Below are 16,411 nucleotides of genomic sequence, written 5' to 3' on the forward strand. Positions count from 1 at the left end.
GAGGTGACCGCGTGGTGCCGCCATGCTAACAAAATCAACAGACAGAAATGAAGTGAGACCAGCCCAGAACAAGGCCAAAAGAATGGAGAGAAAGACATTTCACCATGTCTGGTCTTTGTAAGCCACATCCAAAAATCAACGCCAGATGGTGATGGGATGTAGGAAACGTGCCGACGCTAACCTGTGTGGACTGGATGACTGTCAGGTCGTTGATACGGGAGAAGCCAGCTCCCATGGCCGCACGTAGTCCCGCCGTCCCAAAACTCATCCTAGAACACATCCTCTTCTTCAGCTCCTCCACCCGACCGCCCGCCAGCAGCGCCTCCACCTGGGCCCGGGTCTGCGGGTTCTGCCAACAAACACATACTCCATTCAGAACCAGAGTCAAGTCTCGATACTTTGTCATACAACTTAGTTGTTAGGAAGTTGCCTCAGTGTGTTAATTTTTTGGGGGGTATTTTTTCTCCCCAATTGTACTTGGCCAATTACCCCACTCTTCCAAGCCACCCCGGTCGCTGCTCCACCCCCTCTACCGATTTGGGGGGGGGGGGCTGCAGACTAACACATTCCTCCTCCAAAACATGTGGAGTCACCAGCCGCTTCTTTTCACCTGACAGTGAGGAGTTTCACCAGGGGGACGTAGCGTGTGGGAGGATCACGCTATTCCCCCAGTTCCACCTCCCCCTGGAACAGGCGTCCCGACCCACCAGAGGAGGCGCCAGTGCAGCGACCAGGACACATACCCACATCCAGCTTCCCACCCACAGGCCAACGGCATCGGTAGGGACACCCGACCAAGCCGGAGGCAACACAGGGATTCGAACCGACAATCCCCATGTTGGTAGGCAATGGAATAGACCGCTATGCTACCCGGACGCCTGCCTCAGTGTGTTCATGACAGAACAACAAACAGTCACAGCATAATAGGGCCGCCCCGAATACCATCTCTGGGCTCTGAAACTTCAGTAGTAATCAGCAGCGAATATTGGGAGCTTCAGCCGGGGTTGGAGGTCCACATGACTCGGGAAGGAGTCAGCCAGACATTTCTCCGTTCTCGGCTGAGATGGACAGCATAGTGGTGCAACACATGTCTTTCAGTTTAATTAAAGGCATTAGCTGTTAAAGATTCTGTTATTCTACATTACTGCTGTTTGTGTTGTTATTTGTTAATAAAAACAATTTTCTAAAAGATTTGGTGTGTTTATGCACGTTTGTAATCCCGAGGGATTTGGTTGAACGAGGTCCTATCTATGCACTTTTTGTTACATAACAGCTTGTGACAATTTTTTTTATCATGGATAAATTATAGATCTACATAAATGCTCATTATAATAGGCTCCGAACCCGAGACAATGCCCAAGAAAGCACTGTGAAACAAAAGCACAGAAACAGCATACTAGCTCCGACAAATTCAATATTTGAGATTTATAAGACCCTGGACAGGCCGCCAGGCCATCACAGGGCTTTATAAGATTTATATTTATTTATAATTTCTTTATTGTCATTTCTCAGTACTCGCATACATTGAAATGAAATCTTTCCTCTACATTTAACCCTTTCTATACACTAGCAGCAGTGGGCGGGGCCAACTCCAGTTCCACATTCCATTTAACCCTATACACTAGCAGCAGTGGGCGGGGCCAACTCCATTTCCACATTCCATTTAACCCTATACACTAGGAGCAGTGGGCGGGGCCAACTCCATTTCCACATTCCATTTAACCCTATACACTAGGAGCAGTGGGCGGGGCCAACTCCAGTTCCACATTCCATTTAACCCTATACACTAGGAGGAGTGGGCGGGGCCAACTCCATTTCCACATTCCATTTAACCCTATACACTAGCAGCAGTGGGCGAACTCCACTTCCACATTCCATTTAACCCTATACACTAGGGGCAGTGGGCGGGACCGACTCCATTTCCATATTCCATTTAACCCTATACACTAACAGCAGTGGGCGGGGCCAACTCCATTTCCACATTCCATTTAATCCTATACACTAGGAGCAGTGGGCGGGGCCAACTCCAGTTCCACATTCCATTTAACCCTATACACTAGCAGCAGTGGGCGGGGCCAACTCCATTTCCACATTCCATTTAACCCTATACACTAGGAGCAGTGGGCGGGGCCAACTCCATTTCCACATTCCATTTAACCCTATACACTACGAGCAGTGGGCGGGGCCAACTCCAGTTCCACATTCCATTTAACCCTATACACTAGGAGGAGTGGGCGGGGCCAACTCCATTTCCACATTCCATTTAACCCTATACACTAGCAGCAGTGGGCGAACTCCACTTCCACATTCCATTTAACCCTATACACTAGGGGCAGTGGGCGGGACCAACTCCATTTCCATATTCCATTTAACCCTATACACTAGCAGCAGTGGGCGGGGCCAACTCCATTTCCACATTCCATTTAACCCTATACACTAGGAGCAGTGGGCGGGGCAAACTCCAGTTCCACATTCCATTTAACCCTATACACTAGGAGCAGTGGGCGGGGCCAACTCCAGTTCCACATTCCATTTAACCCTATACACTAGCAGCAATGGGCGGGGCCAACTCCAGTTCCACATTCCACTTAACCCTATACACTAGGAGCAGTGGGCGGGGCCAACTCCATTTCCACATTCCATTTAACCCTATACACTAGGAGCAGTGGGCGGGGCAAACTCCAGTTCCACATTCCATTTAACCCTATACACTAGGAGCAGTGGGCGGGGCCAACTCCAGTTCCACATTCCATTTAACCCTATACACTAGCAGCAATGGGCGGGGCCAACTCCAGTTCCACATTCCACTTAACCCTATACACTAGGAGCAGTGGGTGAGGCTAACTCCAGTTCCACATTCCACTTAACCCTATACACTAGGAGCAGTGGGTGGGGCTAACTCCGGTTCCACATTCCACTTAACCCTATACACTAGGAGCAGTGGGCGGGGCCAACTCCGGTTCCACATTCCACTTAACCCTATACACTAGGAGCAGTGGGTGGGGCCAACTCCAGTTCCACATTCCATCAGCTGTTAGCCTAAGTCTATAACGTTTTACAAGCTGAACCCAACAAGAGTCAAACACGGATACAAAACAAGCTTATTTCTGTTATAGCAGCAGTACTTTTAATGATATATATACCAACAAAGTAAAGAATGAACTGTAATAAACAGAACAAGGTAGCGCATTTATAACAACAGCAGCACAGCTGAGCTCTTCTGGCATTTTGTCTTCCCTTTAACAGCTAAGGTGAACTGAAGTGTGATGTCACTGCTGAGAGTGAGAGGGATGTCCCGCACCCAAGCTGAGACAGTATAGATTTCCACATTTTAACAGTGCAATTAAAAAGTATAAATAGGCCTCTTATCCCCCCATAGATGAGTATATCATTAACAAGATCAGAACTGACTGGGAGAATGAACTGCAGATTACCTTCTCTGATAATTTCTGGGAAGAAGCCCTAAGAGCTGTCAAGTCATCCTCCAGCTGCGCCAGGCTTAGCCTTATACAGTTCAAGGTGCTTCATAGACTCCATTATAGCAAGACTAAACTTTCCAGATTCTACCCAGATAGACTAGATGATAGATGTAATAGAGGCACACATGCCCCTTGTGATCTGACTCATGTTCTGGTCGTGCCCCAAATTGAGTCGATTCTGGCAATCAATTTTTGATGCGCTCTCGGAAATTTTGAAAATGGAAATCCCTCTCTCTCCTCATGTTGCTATTTTCGGTAGACCTACAGACCAAATCACTACAACAACCATCCAAACCAACGTTATCATGTTTACCTCCTTGATCGCCCGTAGGAAAATGTTCCTTTTATGCAAGTCCGCCCTGCCACCTTCATTTAAATCCTGGCTGCTTGATATTCTGTCTCTCCTAAAACTGGAGAAAATTAAATTTACACTGAGAGGTTCCTCCGATAGATTTTACTCTCACTACAGACCATTGATCAATTATGTTGACCAGTGTGAGGGCAATTCATATTTGATGTTTGCTTACTTTTAATCTTTCACCATGACCTTACTTTGCTTAGACAGATGCTTGAAGTCCATGTGTAGTAGAACAAAGGTGGTCTTATAAAGTGTCTTCTCCAGGTGCACAAATAAGGGCCTATTGTTAATTGTTGGCTGTATGGGAGACTCACTGACTGTAGCAAGTCTGTACACAGTAATTGGAGAAGTGACCTTGGTGGATGAGAGCTGGAAGACATGAGATAAGGAGAGGAAGAACAGACAACTGCCCTACTATAAGAGAGACTGTGCTGTATTGATCAGGGCGCATCCAAGCCCAGTCTGTTCATGAATATATATTAAAATCGTGTGACAATACTGTAAAAGATTTTTGTCTCGTTCCTCATTTCTGTCAGAGTGGAATTAAATAAGTGCCACAACAACCAGCTTCCCTGGTAGGCCTTCGCATAATGGTATGCCTTGTGCCTGCCTGCATCGGGCATGGGTCTCGCTGCCTGCCTGCCACACGGGCCCCATATAAGATCCCTGTATACGATCCATGCATCTACATCCCTGTATAAGATCCGCGTATCTAGATCCCTCTTTAAGATCCCCCTATCTCGATCCCTCTGTAAGATCCCCGTATCTAGATTCCAGTACCTAGATCCCCGTATAAGATCCCCATATCTAGATCCCTCTACCTGGATCCCTGGATCTAGAACCCCGTATCTAGGTGTATATGAAGGCTCTGCATGTGCAGAGTCATGGAAAACGCCTTAAAAATGATCAAATTGATCAAACGTCTTGGAAATATTATTGAGGTCATGGAAAATTGCAAAATTAGTTTTTATGATCATCTTTTTACCTGCTGTGGTGTCGTATTTTTAGCCATACTTAAGCTGTTATTAGCAGCTGAGATGTGACATCAGTGTGTGAAGTCTGGGTGGTATGTTCAGTCATACAGTCCATTTAGAGACTGTTGAGACTTCCACTGATACATAATACTGAATAATATGAGCTTCTGTCAGCAACACCTGTCATATCCAAGCAATAGTCTTGGAAAATGTCCTGGAAAATGATTTCCTTCAAAGAGTGGCAACCCTGAGTAGTGCGCCCGCCGTGTCTTATCAGTTTTACCTCCTTAGCTTCAGATCTTCAATAGTCCAGTCCAGCGTAATGGCCTGAATGTCAGCAACTACAGACTATTCTTTTTAGTGTTTGTTTATATGTCTGTATTATTATGATTTTTAATTTTTCTTTGCTTGTGTCGCTGTGTATTTGAGTGCTCAGTTTGATTTCGTGCTTCACACGCTGTTTCAACCTCATCAGGGAGGACTGTGGGCTGGGAAACCTCTAGTGGGCTCATTGGGGCCCTGGACTGTGGGCTGGGAAACATCCAGTGGGCTCATTGGGGCCCTGGACTGTGGGCTGGGAAACATCTAGTGGGCTCATTGGGGCCCTGGACTGTGGGCTGGGAAACATCCAGTGGGCTCATTGGGGCCCTGCGGCCTCATGTATCAGTCGTTACTCCGGGCAAATGTGTTCTTACACACCCATGGGATTTTTTAGCCCTGAAGTTTGTCTCAGAGACCAGCGTAGAACCTTGGTGACCCCTGAATTTAGACACTGACTTGCTAACACTGATGTCTTTGCAGGCCTGGGGGATTGCTCATTGCAAGAGGTAGACAATAGATGTTAGGAGGAAGGAATTAAAAATAACCACCATGCTTTGCTGCTGACTGTCAGACAATCTTGAGGACTGAAAAATTCCATGGGTGTGTACGAACAAATTTGTCCATAGACTGATACATGAGGCCCCTGGTTTGAGGGAAAGTGGGTTTAAAATTATAAAAACACAAAAATACTTATTCTTTTGTGGTTGCGTTTTTGTGTTATACCCTAGTTCTAATAAAATATTGTAAAAAAAATATATATATATATATATATATATATATATATATATATATATATAAACTACAAGACTGTGCCAACAAAATGTAGTTTTGCAGTTCGCCTTTACTGATAGCCTATATTTAGCCCAAAAAAAAAACGAATACCAAAATTGAAAACTGAAAACCTACCCAGCAAACGAATACCAAAATTGTCAGATACTGGGGTCCGGCCCTACAGCACAACACATAATAAAAACAAATAACACACAAGCCCCACCCGATGAGACATGATGTACATCCGTGGATGTAAGATCTGGTGCAAAATAAGAATATTTAAAAGCAGTAAAATACAGTAGTGGTTAGTGATCCAACTCATTCTGCAACAAACATCCAGAAATTAATCACAACCAGCTACTACAAATACAACATAGTACACGCTTTATACTACAACAACCATATACATATAGACAACACATAACCACATATAGACAATAGACAAACTTATGCATGTCCATATGTAGTAATGTGCCTAGTGTACTATCCATATCTAGTAAAATGTATAGTGTACTGCCTATATGTAGTGATATGTATAGTGTACTATCTATATGTAGTAATATGTACAGTGTGCTGTGTCTAGTATATGAAGTAATATGTACAGTGTACTGTCTATATGTAGTAATATGTAGTGTACTGTCTATATGTAACAATATGTGCAGTGTACTGTCTATATTTAGTAATATGTACAGTACCATCCACATGTAGTAATATTAATATGTACAGTGTACTGTCTAGGTGAAGAGAACGTACCATTGGCCTTAGTGTTCATGGTTAGTAGTTCAGGTTCATGGTTAGTAGTTCAGGTTCATGGTTAGTAGTTCAGGTTCATGGTTAGTAGTTCAGGTTCATGGTTAGTAGTCCAGGTTCGTGGTTAGTAGTTCAGGTTCGTGGTTAGTAGTTCAGGTTTCCTGTGTGCCAGTACAGGTTTGAGATCAGGGAGCCGTATAATAACCCTGTTGAGGGGATACAGGTGTCCCTGAGCATGCTCCTGGGGGATTTGGTGACTTGCAGGAGGGCTGACCTTTATAGTGAGGTCAGGTTCATATCATGAAATCCATGCCCTTTCTAAACCCGGCAACTGCGGCTGGGCGTCCCGGCCAACACGGCCCGGAAACATACACCCATCAACAGCTGCAACGGGGGAGATTTCTACCCCGTAAAGAGGCAGTAAAATCCTACTCGAACAGGCGGCCTTTACTTAAGCTCGTGTTTGCACAGGATTTTTGTGTTTTTCATGCTTGTAAAACGTCTGGTTTTTACAGACCTTCCTCAACTTCTTGTCAGTTTATGCATTTGGTTTGTTTTTTATTTTGCAGCTGGACTGCAGCACTATGAGATACGGCTGACTCTTCAATTTGGGGCAATTTTGAAAAAAAAGAAAAAATTGCTTGAAAATGTTTTTTTTTGTCTTTTTCAAAAGCTCCATTAAGTGGTCTGGAACAAATATCTCAGCACAGCTTTGATCGTCCTACAAAATAAGTGTGACGTCATGATGCTTTTTCAAACTTGTAACAGCAAAATGTGATGTAATGACACGTGATGGTCATGACAACTTTCACCTTTTGGAGAAAAAGTTGGCTCAGTCTTAGACTTGCTAAGCTAACTTGTTAGCTAGCATACAATGTACAATGACTATACGTGAATAAAGTGAAGTTTCTTATTTCTGAACTAAAATACTCAGCTAGTAACTTGTTTGGTAATGACTTGTAATAACCATCCTGTCAGATCAGGACACATAAACCTTCACATGACTTACATGTGTAATAACCATCCTGTCAGATCAGGACATATAAACCTTCACATGACTTACATGTGTAATAACCATCCTGTCAGATCAGGCAATGTAAACCTTCACATGACTTACATGTGTAATAACCATCCTGTCAGATCAGGACATATAAACCTTCACATTACATGTGTAATAACCATCCTGTCAGATCAGGACATATAAACCTTCACATGACTTACATCTGTAATAACCATCCTGTCAGATCAGGACATATAAACCTTCACATAACTTACTAACCATCCTGTCAGATCAGGACATATAAACCTTCACATGACTTACATGTGTAATAACCATCCTGTCAGATCAGGACATATAAACCTTCACATGACTTACATGTGTAATAACCATCCTGTCAGATCAGGCCATATAAACCTTCACATGACTTACATCTGTAATAACCATCCTGTCAGATCAGGACAAATAAACCTTCACATTACTACATGTGTAATAACCACCCTGTCAGATCAGGACATATAAAGCTTCACATGACTTACATGTGTAATAACCACCCTGCCAGATCAGGACACATAAAACTTCACATGACTTACATGTGTAATAACCATCCTGTCAGATCAGGACATATAAACCTTCACATGACTTACATGTGTAATAACCATCCTGTCAGATCAGGACATATAAACCTTCACATGACTTACATCTGTAATAACCATCCTGTCAGATCAGGCCATATAAACCTTCACATGACTTACATGTGTAATAACCATCCTGTCAGGTCAGTACATATAAACCTTCACATGACTTACATGTGTAATAACCATCCTGTCAGATCAGGACATATAAACCTTCACATGACTTACATGTGTAATAACCATCCTGTCAGATCAGGACATATAAACCTTCACATGACTTACATGTGTAATAACCATCCTGTCAGATCAGGCCATATAAACCTTCACATGACTTACATGTGTAATAACCATCCTGTCAGATCAGGCCATATAAACCTTCACATGACTTACATGTGTAATAACCATCCTGTCAGATCAGGACATATAAACCTTCACATTACTACATGTGTAATAACCACCCTGTCAGATCAGGACATATAAAACTTCACATGACTTACATGTGTAATAACCATCCTGTCAGATTAGGCCATATAAACCTTCACATGACTTACATCGGTAATAACCATCCTGTCAGATCAGGACATATAAACCTTCACATTACTACATGTGTAATAACCACCCTGTCAGATCAGGACATATAAAACTTCACATGACTTACATGTGTAATAACCATCCTGTCAGATCAGGCCATATAAACTTTCACATGACTTACATGTGTAATAACCATCCTGTCAGGTCAGGACATATAAACCTTCACATGACTTACATCTGTAATAACCACCCTGTCAGATCAGGACATATAAACCTTCACATGACTTACATGTGTAATAACCATCCTGTCAGATCAGGACATATAAACCTTCACATGACTTACATGTGTAATAACCATCCTGTCAGATCAGGACATATAAACCTTCACATGACTTACATGTGTAATAACCATCCTGTCAGCTCAGGATATAAATAAACCTTCACATGACATTTGTGACATGAACAAGTCACACTGCTGCCATGACTGCTCACGTGCCTCTGGTACTTCTCGTTTCCATGGCAACCACATTGTTGTTGGTTGAAAAACGTTGTTGGTCTAAAATGTTGGGTGTGATGTAATGACAGATGTATGAGGGACAGCGATATTTAACTATAAAAATGTGCAAGTTGCATATATATATAAACCATATGAATGTGAAATATGTCTTTTTAAATGATTATGATAAAATGCAAAGCAAAGCTTTAATGAATTTAACCTTTAATTTTACTTTATTACAGAGGGGGAGTTAAAAAGTCTGGGTTGGGGACAAGCCCACAACAGTGAAATTCTGGCACGTGAGTTTTCGTCATACTGCAAAAGTATTAAAATGTCATCACTCAGACACAAATCTGTTTTTCATATTGTCATAGCTAACACAACCTAACTAACAAATACAGTAATTGGTTTTTTTTCTTGAAAATCTACCCTTTTTTCATAACATCCAAAATAAAAAGGAGGCATCTTACTGCACAACAACAGTGTTGGAGGCTGTGTGGGAGCATGGTGGCTGTGTGGGCGCATGGTGGCTGTATGGGGGCATGGTGGCTGTGTGGGGGCATGGTGGCTGTGTGGGGGCATGGTGGCTGTGTGGGGGCATGGTGGCTGTGTGGGAGCATGGAGGCTGTGTGGGAGCATGGAGGCTGTGTGGGAGCATGGAGGCTGTGTGGGGGCATGGAGGCTGTGTGGGGGCATGGTGGCTGTGTGGGAGCATGGACACTGTGTGGGAGCATGGAGGCTGTGTGGGGGCATGGAGGCTGTGTGGGGGCATGGTGGCTGTGTGGGGGCATGGAGACTGTGTGGGAGCATGGTGGCTGTATGGGGGCATGGTGGCTGTGTGGGGGCATGGTGGCTGTATGGGGGCATGGTGGCTGTGTGGGGGCATGGTGGCTGTGTGGGAGCATGGAGGCTGTGTGGGAGCATGGAGGCTGTGTGGGGGCATGGTGGCTGTGTGGGAGCATGGTGGCTGTGTGGGAGCATGGAGGCTATGTGGGAGCATGGAGGCTGTGTGGGAGCATGGTGGCTGTGTGGGAGCATGGTGGCTGTGTGGGGGCATGGACACTGTGTGGGAGCATGGAGGCTGTGTGGGAGCATGGTGGCTGTGTGGGGGCATGGACACTGTGTGGGAGCATGGAGGCTGTGTGGGAGCATGGAGGCTGTGTGGGGGCATGGTGGCTGTGTGGGGGCATGGAGACTGTGTGGGAGCATGGAGGCTGTGTGGGGGCATGGAGGCTGTGTGGGGGCATGGTGGCTGTGTGGGAGCATGGAGGCTGTGTGGGAGCATGGAGGCTGTGTGGGAGCATGGAGGCTGTGTGGGGGCATGGAGGCTGTGTGGGGGCATGGAGGCTGTGTGGGAGCATGGAGGCTGTGTTGGAGCATGGAGGCTGTGTGGGAGCATGGTGGCTGTGTGGGAGCATGGTGGCTGTGTGGGGGCATGGAGACTGTGTGGGAGCATGGAGGGTGTGTGGGGGCATGGTGGCTGTGTGGAAGCATGGTGGCTGTGTGGGAGCATGGTGAGAGTGTGGGGGCATGGAGGCTGTGTGGGAGCATGGAGGCTGTGTGGGAGCAGGGAGGCTGTGTGGGAGCATGGAGGCTGTGTGGGGGCATGGAGGCTGTGTGGGGACATGGTGGCTGTGTGGGAGCATGGAGGCTGTGTGGGAGCATGGAGGCTGTGTGGGAGCATGGAGGCTGTGTGGGGGCATGGAGGCTGTGTGGGAGCATGGTGGCTGTGTGGGGGCATGGAGGCTGTGTGGGAGCATGGTGGCTGTGTGAGAGCATGGAGGCTGTGTGGGAGCATGGTGGCTGTGTGGGAGCATGGAGGCTATGTGGGAGCATGGAGGCTGTGTGGGGGCATGGAGGCTGTGTGGGGGCATGGAGGGTGTGTGGGGGCATGGAGGCTATGTGGGAGCATGGAGGCTGTGTGGGAGCATGGTGGCTGTGTGGGAGCATGGAGGCTGTGTGGGAGCATGGAGGCTGTGTGGGAGCATGGAGGCTGTGTGGGAGCATGGAGGCTGTGTGGGGGCATGGTGGCTGTGTGGGAGCATGGTGGCTGTGTGGGAGCATGGAGGCTGTGTGGGGGCATGGAGGCTGTGTGGGAGCATGGAGGCTGTGTGGGGGCATGGTGGCTGTGTGGGGGCATGGTGGCTGTGTGGGAGCATGGAGGCTGTGTGGGGGCATGGAGGCTGTGTGGGAGCATGGAGGCTGTGTGGGAGCATGGTGGCTGTGTGGGAGCATGGTGGCTGTGTGGGAGCATGGTGGCTGTGTGGGAGCATGGAGGCTGTGTGGGAGCATGGAGGCTGTGTGGGAGCATGGAGGCTGTGTGGGAGCATGGAGGCTGTGTGGGGGCATGGAGGCTGTGTGGGAGCATGGAGGCTGTGTGGGAGCATGGAGGCTGTGTGGGAGCATGGTGGCTGTGTGGGAGCATGGTGGCTGTGTGGGAGCATGGTGGCTGTGTGGGAGCATGGAGGCTGTGTGGGGGCATGGTGGCTGTGTGGGGGCATGGTGGCTGTGTGGGAGCATGGAGGCTGTGTGGGGGCATGGAGGCTGTGTGGGAGCATGGAGGCTGTGTGGGAGCATGGAGGCTGTGTGGGGGCATGGAGGCTGTGTGGGGGCATGGAGGCTGTGTGGGAGCATGGAGGCTGAGCACTGGCATATTTTCTGGAACTGCACAAAGATAAGGTTGTACTGGCAGAATGTATCAACAGTATTTTGGGACGCCTCCCTGTGGTGTGCCTTGGTAACACGGATGCTGACGTGCTGAGAGGAGATCTCTACTTGACTAAAGTTGTATTTGCAGCAAGTAAGAAAGCCGTTACCACAAACTGGCTCAATGTTAACCCTCCAGAACAGGACGAGTGGATGGAAACTGCCCAGGATGTTTCTGGTTTTGGAAAAGCGACATACATTTTGAGAGTCCAAGAAAACATATTTAAAAAGAACTGGAAAATGGAAGATGACGCTGACTAAAGGAATGCCTAATCAAAATATTTGTGTTATTAATGAAATATTTCCAGACAACTATTTATTGTTTTTTTTTATTATTATTTTTACCTGTTTGTATATCTTACTGTGTTCTTCTTTATGTTGATGATGTTGTACTGTTCCGTTTACATCTTTTTGAAAACCTAATAAAAGCCTAAGTGAGAAAAAACATCTGCCCTGGGGACAGAAAACCCCCGTAACTGAAGACCCGCCCCCCATATGCTTTTAACACAGCTGTATTACGAGTGACGGGTCTTTGTGGTGTTGTTATGACCTCCATGTCTGGTGGAAGAAACCCATTTTAAAATAATATCAGCAACACACCCTGTTGGCGATTATCTTCACACAAGACTGAAATGTGAAGTGGATGCCTGCAGTTTGGTTCTTCGCGGGCTGGACGGTCGGCCACCTAGTCCTGAACGCTGCTCTGCTGACTTGTTCTGGTCTGATGTGCACGGTCTCTGAAGCTGGATAACACACCTTCTTCTGCGTATAGTGACATTATTCCTTTTATGGGCAACCTCGATGCAAAAATCTCAGACCTTGTTAATCTCGTAATTATTTGGGGTAAATATCATATACAGTGGTGTGAGAAAGTGTTTGCCCCCTTACTGATTTCTTATTTTTGTCACACTTAAATGTTTCAGATCATCAAACAAATTTAAATATTAGACAAAGATAACACAAGTAAACACAAAATGCAGTTTTTAAATCAAGGTTTTTATTATTAAGGGGAAAGAAAAATCCAAACCTACATGGCCCTGTGTGAAAAAGTGATTGCCCCCCCCCCCCCCGTTAAAACATAAATTAAGTGTGGTTTATCACATCTTTGGAAAGCTGAGTTCAATTTCTCTAGCCATACCCAGGCCAGATTACTGCCACGCCTCTTCTCAATCAAGAAATCACTTAAATAGGACCTGCCTGACAAAGTGAAGTAGACCAAAAGATCTTCAAAAAGCTAGACATCATGCTGCGATCCAAAGAAATTCAGGAACAAATGAGAAACAAAGCAACTGAAATCTATCAGTCTGGAAAAGGTTATAAAGCCATTTCTAAAGCTTTGGGACTCCAGCGAACCACAGTGAGAGCCATTATCCACAAATGGCGAAAACATGGAACAGTGGTGAACCTTCCCAGGAGTGGCCGGCCGGCCAAAATTACCCCAAGAGCGCAGTGACGACTCATCCAAGAGGCCACAAAAGACCCCACAACAACATCCAAAGAACTGCAGGCCTCACTTGCCTTAGTTAAGGTCAGTGTCCATGACTCCACCATAAGAAAGAGACTGGGGGAAAATGGCCTGCATGGCAGAGTCCCAAGACGAAAACCACTGCTGAGCAAAAAGAACATAAAGGCTCGTCTCAGTTTTACCAGAAAACATCTTGATGATCCCCAAGACTTTTGGGAAAATACTCTGTGGACTAACGAGACAAAAGTTGAACTTTTTGGAAGGCGTGTGTCTCATTACATCTGGCGTAAAAGTAACACAACATTTCAGAAAAGGAACATCATACCAACAGTAAAATATGGTGGTGGTGGTGGTGGTGTGATGGTCTGGGGCTGTTTTGCTGCTTCAGGACCTGGAAGACTTGCTGTGGTAAATGGAACCATGAATTCTGCTGTCTACCAAAAAATCCTGAAGGAGAATGTCTGGCCATCTGTTCGTGACCTCAAGCTGAAGCGCACTTGGGTTCTGCAGCAGGACAATGATCCAAAACACACCAGCAAGTCCACCTCTGAATGGCTTAAGAAAAACAAAATGAAGACTCTGGAGTGGCCTAGTCAAAGTCCTGACCTGAATCCGATTGAGATGCTGTGGCATGACCTTAAAAAGGCGGTTCATGCTCGAAAACCCTCCAATGTGGCTGAATTACAACAATTCTGCAAAGATGAGTGGGCCAAAACTCCTCCACAGCGCTGCAAAAGACTCATTGCCAGTTATCGCAAACGCTTGACTGCAGTTGTTGCTGCTAAGGGTGGCCCAACCAGTTATTAGGTTTATGGGGCAATCACTTTTTCACACAGGACCATGTAGCTTTGGATTTTTTTTTCCCTTAATAATAAAAACCTTCATTTAAAAACTGCATTTTGTGTTTACTTGTGTTATCTTTGTCTAATATTTAAATTTGTTTGATGATCTGAAACATTTAAGTGTGACAAACATGCAAAAAAATAAGAAATCAGGAAGGGGGCAAACACTTTTTCACACCACTGTACCTTCTTGCCCTCTTTCGCCTTTTCCTGGCACGGCCTTGCTGAAGGCCGAACATCCCAGCTCAGCCCCTGCTGTGATAAAGCCTCCTTCCCGGCTCTCTTCTGCTCCTTTCACGTTACCTTACTTGTTTTGTTTTGTGCTTTTTGATTTGTTTGTAAAATACTGTATTTAGTCTGTTTTAGTTTTCATTATTCTGACGTCTATTTGTATTATGATCACTGTGCCATCATTTCCACCACTGTTGGTTTATTTCCATCCTTCATTTTGTGTTTATCCCCAGGCTTGCTGTGTACATTTTTTCTTGTATTAATAATAAAAAGGGTCTCCTCCTTTCCCAGCAGAGGACAGCAGCTGGGTCCTCCCACAGCAAGGCTCCACTAGCCACCAACACCGGAAGGCCGGTCAGTTAGGTATCAGAATCACTCATTATGGTATTATAATCACTCATTACGGTATTATAATCACTCATTAGGGTATTATAATCACTCATTACGGTACTATAATCACTCATTACGGTATTATAATCACTCATTACGGTATTATAATCACGCATTACGGTATTATAATCACTCAATACGGTATTATAATCACTCATTAACAGTATTATAATCACTCATTACGGTATTATAATCGCGCATTACGGTATTATAATCACTCATTACGGTATTATAATCACGCATTACTGTATTATAATCACTCATTACGGTATTATAATCACGCATTACGGTATTATAATCACGCATTAACGGTATTATAATCACTCATTAACAGTATTATAATCACTCATTACGGTATTATAATCACGCATTACGGTATTATAATCACTCATTACCGTATTATAATCACCCATTACTGTATTATAATCACTCATTACGGTATTATAATCACGCATTACGGTATTATAATCACTCATTAACGGTATTATAATCACTCATTAACAGTATTATAATCACTCATTACGGTATTATAATCACTCATTACAGTATTATAATCACTCTTTACGGTATTATAATCACGCATTACGGTACTATAATCACTCATTATGGTATTATAATCACTCATTATGGTATTACAATCACTCGTTACGGTATTATAATCACTCATTACAATATTATAATCACTCATTACGGTATTATAATCACGCATTACGGTACTATAATCGCTCATTACGGTATTATAATCACTCATTACGGTATTATAATCACGCATTACGGTATTATAATCACGCATTACGGTATTTTAATCACTCATTAACAGTATTATAATCACTCATTACGGTACTATAATCGCTCATTAACGGTATTATAATCACTCATTACCGGTATTATAATCACTCATTAACGGAGACGACCCCGACCCTCCGTGCTCCAGACCCCGGTCTGTCTGAGGCAAGACGGCCGGGCTGAGGCCTCCCGGGTCCGGCCAGCCAGACCGACGGCCCCGCAGAGCACGACGCCTCCCCTCCGGACGTAACGCGGCGGGCGGCGGGCGGGCGGGCGGCGGGCGGGCGGGCGGATGTTTTGGTCTCCCGCCGCCCGGCGCAGAACCGCCCGGCTCCCTCTGGAGTCCGATAAGAGGCGAGGGACTCACCCTGTCCCATGTCAGCCACTGGTGCGCCGCCTTGTCCACCTGCGGGTCGCCGCTGGTCGGGCACCGCACGTTGGCGTTCAGGTCTCCGCTCACCGCGATGTCGTCCGCCATGCCGACGCCAGAAACAGCCTTTCAGCGAGCGAGGCAGCCGGCAAGCGACGCCATTTAAACGCCCTGGCGCGGCGACCACGTCACTCAACCGCCCTGGCGCGGCGACCACGTCACTCAACCGCCGCAGCTCGCGAGCCAGTGAGGAAGACTATGAGAAACTTCACGCCGGCGTCGTTGCCAAACCGCTCTCGCTCTCGAATG

General features: G+C 45.7%; 1 protein-coding gene across 2 annotated transcripts in view; it reads right to left on the bottom strand.

Annotated features, from left to right (window-relative positions):
- The window catches only part of pgm2l1 (phosphoglucomutase 2-like 1), a 34,451-nt gene extending 18,040 nt beyond the window's left edge, over positions 1–16,411 (bottom strand). For both annotated transcript variants that reach the window (XR_008810503.1, XM_056283208.1), the window contains exons 1-2: positions 16,100–16,411; positions 182–349 (exon numbers count right to left, since the gene is read on the bottom strand). Coding sequence is in view for 1 of the 2 variants with exons in the window: in XM_056283208.1 (XP_056139183.1) it covers positions 182–349; positions 16,100–16,210 (279 nt within the window). In the remaining variant the exon portion in view is untranslated. The remainder of the gene's footprint in view (positions 1–181; positions 350–16,099) is intronic.

This window comes from Lampris incognitus, chromosome 7 (assembly GCF_029633865.1).
Source record: "Lampris incognitus isolate fLamInc1 chromosome 7, fLamInc1.hap2, whole genome shotgun sequence".
NCBI classification, from domain to species: domain Eukaryota; kingdom Metazoa; phylum Chordata; class Actinopteri; order Lampriformes; family Lampridae; genus Lampris; species Lampris incognitus.